Here is a 10,047-nt window from a genome sequence, read left to right as displayed (position 1 = left end):
TTACGATGTTTATGACCAATTGGATTTTGACGTACCAGTAGGTACCAGAGGAGATCGCTATGATCGTTACTGTATCCGTATCGAAGAGATGCGACAAAGTGTTCGGATCATTGTGCAATGTCTTAATCAAATGCCTAGTGGCATGATCAAAGCCGATGATCGTAAGCTATGTCCTCCATCACGATATCGAATGAAACTATCCATGGAATCGTGCGCCGTGCGAAACGTAGATCATTGCCGTTCTTAACCGAGACTCAGGTTAAGCTCCGTCTCGGAACCATGTGGGGTTAGGAGTAAAGCATCCCGAGGTTGGCGCATCTCGTTGGGCGTGGAGAAGCATTGGGAACCTAAATTTCTCTCTTCGGAGCCCTTTCTTTTCTCGTCCCCCCGCCCCGGCATAGCGCTTCGCTTCCGGTTCTTAGGAAGAATCTACTTAGTTCTTTCTTCTTCATTGATCCGGGGGAAAAGAAAGCGTCTACCAGTTGGAAAGCTAGACATCAAGTAAGTGGCTTGATGAGGATAACTAAGCTGACACGCCGGAGTTGGCTGCTGGCACAACAGGTGGTGCCTTACCGCACCGCAGGCGGACGCGCGGTAGCGTTCGTGGTGGTGCTTCAGGATTCCAATGTACTGCGTCCAAGATCAGAACGAGCTTGCCGGCGGACCACTGCCGTCCCATTCTTGAGTGAGCTGGAGCGCAGCCATCTTATCCACTGAACTAGCTAGAAGCTATCGCTTTGGGTCGAAGCACTAAAAGAAAAGGACCGGGAAACGCGGCGTCATAGGAACCACGGGACCCCTACTAGTTAAGGAAAAACAAAACAGAAGTTTTTCTTTGTATAGGTTGGGTTGCTGGATACGGGATCCTTATAGTAGGCTGGGCCAACATCCAGCCGAGAGAGGGCAGTCTTTAGAAGCAACAGGCTGGGAAAGCAAGAGAAGGCTTTGTGTTTTCTTATCTTTTTCCCGCCCTAGGAGTAGCACAAAAAGAGGAACCGGGAAGGGTTATTGACCCAATGATAAACCACTAGCACCTTCCTCGTTGAGGCTCCGTGCACTGGGAAAGCGCTCTAGCGACAGGAAAGCGGCCACTAGTAACAAAGCTCAAATAAGGTATCGAGAGGGCTATCACAGTCAGGTGCGAAGCAATTACCCCTAAAAAGTACCCTTCTTCCTATTATTTATAGGGCGGTGAGGCGAGAAATGACTTGATGAAGCGTTCCGTTCGCCACGCACTGGCCCCATTCACTTGCTTCTCGTAAAAGTTGTAAGTACACAGTGCCCCACAACTATGAATAGTATAGTGAGGTTAAAACACAAGAGTGCCCTCAAGTAGGCCACTTTTTCCAGAACGCAGTTTGGGATAACCGTAACCGTGTATATATATATATATATCTCTCTTTGATGCAGTTATTTCAAAATGTCCGCTTCAACCGCTGTTTCACCTCCCAAACCAAAGAGGAAAGTTGGCTTGACGAGCGCAGATGAGGAAGCGAGAGCAAGAAAACACAAAAATTCTTTCTTGTCTTTCTACTTAAGGGGCAAAGAGAAGCGCTTTTGCTACTGAGAAAGCGAACGGTCAGCGCGAAGGTTCAAGACTTAGCCAAGCGTCGGTAGCAAAGCTGACAAGGCAAGGCCTTAGCAAAGCGCCATTCTCATAGTCATAGCGGGGCGCTTCGAGTTAGCGAAGCCCTGTAGGCCGAAGCCCTATGTGAGAAAATACTGAGCCAAGGACGCTCCGCCTTATCTATAGAAGCAGTCAACCGAGTTCTGAACAAATTAGCTCCTTGGTAATGGCTTAATCTATAGATAGAAAGCCTTATGATGGGAAACTATCACGTTAGGTTTGGAGAGAGATGAGACCGGTTATATAATAAAGAGAGCAGATGCAAGCTTTTTCTTTCAATAGCCGGCCAAATGACTACAGGATCATCGGTCTACTCTACCTCAATTCACCATTTCGAACCTTATACAGAAGGTTTTTCCGTACCAGCTCCTTCTACCTATACCGCAGTTGAAGCACCTAAAGGAGAATTTGGTGTCTTTCTGGTCAGTAATGGAAGCAATCGTCCTTACCGTCGTAAAATAAGAGCACCTGGCTCTGCCCATTCACAAGGACTCGATTCTATGTCCAAACATCACATGCCAGCCGATGTGGTCACCATCATAGGTACTCAAGATATTGTGTCTGGAGAGGTGGATAGATAGGACTACTAGTTGCTCGATCAGGACCCTAGCTTTATTGCGAGCCAAAACCTTGCTGGATTCCCCTTCCCTCAGTACTAGAGATGAATCAATTCCATACGCCTTACTCTAACAAGTAAGCAAGTAGAAACTACCTTAAATTTAGATCGAAGAATTTGCTTTCTGTTGTTGGTCTTTGAATTTCATGAACGCAGAGCCAAAACGAGAACGGGTTCAGTCGAACACAGTGTATATAGTATATAGAAGTGGAAGAGTATATTTTGTGAAATAAAAAGGAGCCTCACCACAGCCTTGAACAAGCACCGGGTGACGCGAAAGCCGTTTTAGTTAGTCACTAAAGCCGTTTTCTTGCTGGTACCGGAAACTCCTTTCCTTTAGAATCTCAGGCCCGAGAAGGAAGAACGAGGCTTGAATCGAGGCAAGGCGCTAGACAGCCGAGTGAGTTTCAGTGCTAGTAAGAAGAGCAGTTGCAAGCTAGCAAAGAAGTGAGATAGAAAGCTCGCATTTTCGAGTATATATACAATGGCAATCCAAGACAAAAGAAAGAAAAAGAGCATTTGATCCTAAGGTAGTTACTACTTGCTTACTTAAAAAAAAAGTAAGGGCTTTTGTCAGCCTTAGACTGCGTCTTCAGATACATCTATTGGCCATTCCTCATCAGATTCTCTAAACGTGATATTCAATTACATTGCCTTAATAGAAGAAAGATCTGGTAATAATAGGACTTGGATCTCAAGTAAGTAGGCGTTCTCGAGGTCTTTTCTCTAGCACCTTCCTGCTTCTCTTATCCCGAACACCTTCCCCTTCTAACCTAGGAGAACTACTGAAAGCATTCGTACTTGGTTCCTTTACTCCGGCTGAACTAATGCAAACTTACCGATGTTCTTTCAAGGGGGGGGGAAGAAGAATATGGATTACTTGAACCTTTTGATGCATAAGATGGAGAGCTGTGAGCAGGGCCCCATTGAGACCTTTTACAAGGTCGAATGGAGGGGGCCAAGATAAGATCTGTAGTTCTATTCTGGAATCCAAACAAAGAAAGTAACTAAATAGGCATCGAGCCGTTCAGATGAGACCCGAAGAACAGGAAGAATAAATAGCAAAGGGAATCCCCGACTTCCTAGAATCACAAGGTAGCATAGCCCGTTAAGTGAAGTAGTGCGCGAAAAGGAATGATTTGATAAAGCAGTAGCCGGCTCGGGGGTAGGAAAAGGTGGGTCAGTCTAGAGCCAGACGACTCGTGAAGAGAGAAAGCATCTGCCCCTTCTATTGACTTAGATGAGGAGTTTACTATTCTACTGAGAAGGTTTTCACATATTTGACCCGGTCAGGAGAAAAGATACAGAAATATGATTTGGATGAATCTTATTTCAATCCCTATAGAGAAAGTGCGGGTGAGGATAATTCTTTGACAGAAAAGGATGTCTGTCAGAGTGTAATCTCTAGCCAAAGGCTAGACAAGTTCTTTAGTCTGGAGGTACCGGAGGACATTAGAAATGACAAACGAAGACTTAAAGTCTGGAATGCTAACGTCTCGCGTTTTAAACAGCACTACTATGGCTATTGTCATTCTGTATGCGGCGAGAATCTTTGTTGGAATGCCCATCAAGAAAGGTGGGAGAGCTTTGAGAGAAAGCTCACTGGAAAGTATTGTTTACACCATTAATGAGATATTTTATCAACAGAGCTTATTCAACAACGGCGGAAAGCAGACAAAAAGAAGCTTCCGTCTTATTGAATCATATGATTTCCCGGGTTGACCGATCTAAATGCCAACACCCCCATCCAGGGCTAATCATAGCCTCTCATACCTTCAAAGAGCCATACTTCGCTTTTAGCGATTTTGATCAACTCAGTCTGGCTATCATGGATCTCTTACTCCGGGGTGCTTACCCTTACTTATCGGGTTCGAATTACGCTAAGTTCAATGTTTTATTTACAATGTTTACCTCCGGCGGGACACCTACCACCTTTGCGGCTGGTCGTGCTATCGCCTTGACTTAACTTATGAAGATGGAAAGTGAATTCCAAAGAGTGAGATATATGCTCTTTTAAATGAACGAATAATCGATTTGATCGAAAAATACGAAGGATATTTGGTTATTGGAGTCACAATCCGAGTCTTTTTGGAGACTAAATTAAAGGAGGCGCAGTACCTCTCTGCCGAGGTTAGGGAAAAGATCCTTATCGAATTCTTAAAGGTTCGATATTAACGGATATCAAGCCAAGAAAGGCAAAAGTTCTCCGATATCGGAAGCGTAATTATCCAACCCATATCACAGCACTGAAATCTGGTTCAACTAGGCTGAAACCCTTCCTGGTTGCCGATACCGAGACTATACTAATAGATGTCAAGTCCACTCCCGATCCCGAGACCGGTGAGGAGGATGTGACCAAAGTTCATTTTCCTTATGCTGCAGGTGTCTTGCTGGTTCGTCCCGGTGTGGTGATCGATAAAGGTCGAATTTATACCTACTACAGCGAGGATTACACTTCTAAAGTCTTCAAAAGCTTTGAAGAAAGGATAAGTTACTTACGCACTTTGTCTATAGGTTAATTTCAATTATTAAGCAGAATCCTTCGATTCAAACTGTATACTTCCATAACTTCTCACGATTCGATGGAATTTTCTTGGTGAAGCACCTAGCGTTACATCATTCCAATTTTAGGCTAAAACCTCTGGTGAGGAAAAAATCTACGAGATAGCCGTCTATACAGGTAATAGACTCTTATTCCGCAGGAGAGACTCCTTGCATCTACTCCCTGGCAAGCTGCATGTCCTAGCTAAGAATCTATGCAAGGGAATTGGCGGGAAAGGCTCTATCGCCTATGACGAGGTAAGCCTTGAAAATTTTCTTATTAAGAAAAAAGAGTATATCGAATATATGAAAAATGACATTTTTGGTGAGGTAGTGCAAAAAGCCCAAGAGTTATATTGGAAGAACTACAAGATCGACATAGAATGCAAGGTAACTCTTTCTTCAGTGGCTCTAACCATCTTTCGTATGAAGTACTACGACGTTAACTCCCAACAAGCACCGGGTGACGCGAAAGCCGTTTTAGTTAGTCACTAAAGCCGTTTTCTTGCTCCTTATGTAATGCATGATTTTCCGATGCCTGGAGGTGAGCCTGAGTGGCATGGAAATCTGGGTGATAAGGACTTAGATAGCCTCTTTGGCTTTATTGAGGCATATGTGGAATGCCCCGAGACTATAAAGAGACCCTTCCTTCCCTTTCGGGAAAAAAAAGGGGGGTCTTTTATTGGTGTCTACTATAGTGAGGAGTTAAAGTATGCAAGAGACATAGGCTACACTGTGATCCCGCTCTCAGGCTACCTCTTCCAGAAGAAGGAAAGCCCGTTCAAGGACTATGTTAGCACTCTTTATATATAATAGAAGATTAAAGGCTAAGAAGGAAGGAAATGACGCCCTTGCCTAAGAACCTTTTGAATTCGCTGTACGGAAGGTTTGGAATTAACCCTAAAAGCACGATAACCTTGATCTGCGATGACAATAAATAGAACATATTTTTGAAGAAGGATTCATTTATAGACGGTCATAAGCTTAAAGAAAACAATTGGGTGTTATGGTACCATAACAATATGGAGGAAGCATCTTCGTTTAGCAACTCCTCCCTTCTCAAGCGCTCTTCCTCTCTTCTCACTTGCTGGATGAGCTGTTCTTGTTCCTTCTCGAGATCCAGGATCCGTTCTATGACTGGCTCTGTTGGCATGCCCCGCTCTTCGCGCCAGCACACTTGGCGTTCGAACTCAGCAAACTCACCCTCGATTTGATCAAGTCTCTTCTGCAATAGTTCTATCCCTGAGGAGTGATAATAGTAGCGGTCTTCATGTTTCACGGCTGGAACAGCGGCATTCACCGTAGCAGTTTCGTTCAACGAAGGAGCAGCAGTGGTTGTAGCAGTGGTATTGTCAGCATTTGGAGACCCTTTTCTTTGTCTTTTCCGGGGATATGTAGTAGCTTAACCTTAAGGAACGTAGTCGCTTAAGCGAAGCTTTTGGTATGTAATCGCTTATGTTAAGCTTAAGGAAAGAGAAGGCTAGATCTAACAGATAATAGTGGTATTCTTACCTAGGAACTAGAGCAGACGCAGACCTTTCATCTATTGTCTTATCGTCTTCTCTTCCTAGTTATATCTTCCTGTAGTTCCAGGAAGCAAGGGAGCTATGGAAGAGCGTAGGAGAGAGAGCAAGGAGGATTTATTATCATTTGTAGAAGGAAAGGCTATACCATTGACTTTGGGTGATGGGACACCTTTACCAAAGGGTGAGGTTTTAGGTCATATTTATAGTCGTATTTTATATAAAGGTGAGTCATACGTGGGGGAACTAGTGCCTAGAGTCGGGATTCGCTTCTACACGGAGGCGGGTAAAAAGATAGAAATTCTATCCGTTTCTTCTGATGACAGAACTAAACAACTGGAGGAGGCCCTTCGTAATCAAGTAGAGGTCGGTTCTTTGCCAACGATTACACCTAAAAAGATAAGAAATCGTAAGAAAACATATTACAGCAGTATAACTCCTGTTAAATGCAATTCTAAGGAGTTAAACCCGTTCTTGGTTGCCGACACTGAGACTCTTTTACTTGATGAAATTCACCAACCGTATGCTGCCGGTGTTATGATGGTTCATCCTGGTGATAACATCAAAAACAATAGTCGAATCGATTCATACTTCAGCGAGGATTACACTTCAGAAGTCTTCAAAAGCTTTCAAGCAAGGAGCTCTAAGTTACTTAGCGACTTTATACATAGGATTATTTCAATTATTAAACAAAACCCAGCAATACAAACCGTGTACTTCCACAACTTCTCACGATTCGATGGGATTTTTATCCTGAAGCACCTAGCGTTACATCATTCCAATTTTAGGCTAAAACCTCTTATGAGGAATAATAGAATTTATGAATTAGCAGTATACGCGGGTAATAAAAGAATCTTTAGCTTTCGTGACTCTCTGCATCTCCTTCCAGGAAAGCTAGATAGCCTTGCTAAGAGTCTATGCCCTGGTCTTGGTAGTAAGGGTTCTTTTGATCATAAAAAAGTGACAGTCGAAAATTTGGGTAAGATGAGAGCTAGCGTGTTAATGTATATGGAGCAAGACATACGTCTTCTTGGGGGTGTAATGCAAAATGCCCAAAGGTTGTATTGGACACACTACAAGGTGGACATTGTGAGCGTGCTCACTTGTTCAGCTATGGCTCTGAAAATCTTTCGCAAGCAGTTTTACGATGATCAATCATTCCCCATCCACATCCCTAATCGGAATGAAGATACCTTCATTCGTCGTGGATACTATGGAGGTCATACAGACGCTTACAAGAAATTGGGTAGAAACCTATTCTACTATGATGTGAACTCACTCTATCCGTTCATTATGAAAAAATGTCCCATGCCAGGAGGTAAGCCAGTCTGGGATGGTAATCTGGTTGATAAGGACATAGATAGCCTATTTGGATTTATAGAGGCTTTTGTGTCATGCCCTTCTTCAGTCAAAAAACCTTTTCTCCCCGTTCGGGGAAAAGATGGTACACTTCTCTTCCCCACGGGTGATTTTGTTGGTGTATACTATAGCGAGGAGTTAAAGTATGCAAGAGACATAGGCTACACTGTGATTCCAGTCAGTGGGTACCTCTTCGAGAAGAAGGAAAGCCCTTTCATAGAATATGTGAATTCTCACTTCGATAGTCGATTACAGGCAAAGAAAGATGGAAATGAAGCTTTGTCATTTGTTTATAAAATCCTTATGAATTCGCTCTATGGAAGATTTGGTATCAACCCAAATAGCACTAAAACGGAGTTATGCGATAGCGAGCGCTATCACTTTTTGATGAAACAAGATTCCTTCATTGGTTTTCATCCGATTATAGAAAACCTATACATGGTATCCTATCATACTGTTACGGCTGATGATAACATTCATTGGGCTCAGCCTAAGAACTCCGCAGTTCAACTTTCCGCCGCAATCACTGCATGCGCTAGGATCTACATGCACCCATTTATATCAAGGGATGACTGCTACTACACAGACACAGACTCTATCGTTCTTGCCAATCCTCTTCCAGAGGGCTTAATATCTTCCAAAGTCTTAGGGTTGTTTAAATTAGAAGATAAAATCAAAGAAGGATACTTTTTGGCGCCAAAAGCATATGGCTATATTTCCGAAGAAGACACAAATGTAATTAAGTTCAAAGGACCAGCAAAACACCTGGTGGATATTTCTTGGTTCAGAGAACAGCTCGCTAACCCTTCTCGTAGGATGAAAGTCCAAATCAAAAATGAATTCGGGATTGATTGGGACAACCAGACTGTCGGTGTTAAAGAATATGATTACAGTTTGGGGATTAAACTGAACAGTAAGAGGATTACTCAACCTGATGGAGAGACTTTACCCATTGAAGTCAATGATATGTGTGGGGTAGCCAAATCACTTTTTAAAAAGCTAATGAAACTGCAGACAACGAATACTCTTCTTAATGAGAAGTTGTCTCAGAAGGAAAGAGAGAGTGAAAAGAGAATGGATGGTGTGATAGTAGAAGAGATAAAAAAGATTGAATATTTGGGTATTAATATAGAGACTACTCTTACTGAAGAAAGCACTCAATTAGATAAAGAAGAAAGCGATGTAACTAAGACAGATTCTAAGAAACCAGATACGTAGCTTAAGAGTACACTTCGTTAACCCACGCTAGTTTAATAAAACCATACTGTCTGGCCAGAAGGAGCTTAGCCTGTCCGGAGATAGTGTAGTTAGAAGCATAAGCTATTAGACTAAGCAGTAAAGCTAGTAAGACCAGCTGTTAAATAAGCCATATCTGTCTTAAACCCGTTGCTAAAGCTAGTAAGCATACTCCAGCTACTAAACAGCTTGCTGCTAAAGCCTTTGAGCCTTAGGCATAAGCTGTTAAAGACTGTGCTGCTAAGTAAGACTACTCCATCTAGCTAACAGCTTCTTTCTTTCCAGTTGCTTCCTTCGGTAAGGGATGTCCGGGTGGATATCCCGCCTTACTACTAGGCGATGTCCCCAAGGATATCGTCTAGCATCCGTGAAACTCTCAGGTTGGAATAAGACTAGGAGAAGAAGTAATGCAAAGAGATAGAAAAACTACCTGATTAATTCAATCCTGCCCGGCCGGCCGGAGATAGTGTAGTTAAAGACAGTGAAGCTAAAGACAGTAGACAGTACCTGATTGATTCAATACTCCTTGCAGCTGGCTGCTCTCCTTAATTTCACAAAGAAAAGAATTGAGTGGTTTTAGCTCCTTGCCCTTAGTGAAGCGAGTTAGTTGTCCTGTTAGCGGTAGTTCTTTTTGTTGTTTTCCTCTCATCGTTAGCCAGCCTGTTTTCGTTGTTGGATAAGAACTATGTGTTTGATGCCGTCGAGTCAGGGAAGGGTAGAAACAAGGACATCTATTACTTTCCTTAGTCATCTAGCCAGCATTTTATGTCTTCTTTATACAGTTATCTAATTATAGAAGGGAATTTCTATTTTGTAAAAAGGCCAGCCAATGAAAGCTGTCTGATATAGGTAGGCCTAACACAAGTTTAGAAAAAAAGGCTTTATTTTAGGCCTCTAGTGAAAGAGTAAAGTAAGGAATTCCAGGCAGGCGATAGGGGCTTCGGGGGATAAGATTCATCGTATAAGCCTGAACCCTATTAGTTATGTGCTTCCCCTTCATACCCTAACCCTAATAAAGTGCTTACTAGCATATAGTAATGTACAGATTCACTCTTTATCTAATATAGTTGCTAATAGTTAGTTAAGCATTAGGCGCAACTTCTATAATAGAAAGCATTCAGTGTTGATCTTATCTTTCTGTATTC

General features: G+C 42.7%; 1 protein-coding gene across 1 annotated transcript in view; it reads left to right on the top strand.

Moving 5' to 3' along the window:
- The first annotated feature begins 3,102 nt into the window (after positions 1-3,102).
- The window catches only part of LOC110738182 (DNA polymerase-like), an 8,445-nt gene continuing 1,500 nt past the window's right edge, over positions 3,103-10,047 (top strand). Inside the window, exon 1 of the mRNA XM_021918556.1 lies at positions 3,103-10,047. This exon is cut by the window's right edge and continues 1,500 nt beyond it. Within this exon, the coding sequence (XP_021774248.1) occupies positions 6,392-8,884 (2,493 nt within the window). The 5' untranslated portion in view covers positions 3,103-6,391 and the 3' untranslated portion in view covers positions 8,885-10,047.

Source organism: Chenopodium quinoa, unplaced genomic scaffold (assembly GCF_001683475.1).
Source record: "Chenopodium quinoa cultivar QQ74 unplaced genomic scaffold, ASM168347v1, whole genome shotgun sequence".
Taxonomy (NCBI): Eukaryota; Viridiplantae; Streptophyta; class Magnoliopsida; order Caryophyllales; family Amaranthaceae; genus Chenopodium; species Chenopodium quinoa.
Note: the sequence above shows the minus strand (reverse complement) of the source record. Positions and strands in the feature narration are given on the sequence as shown.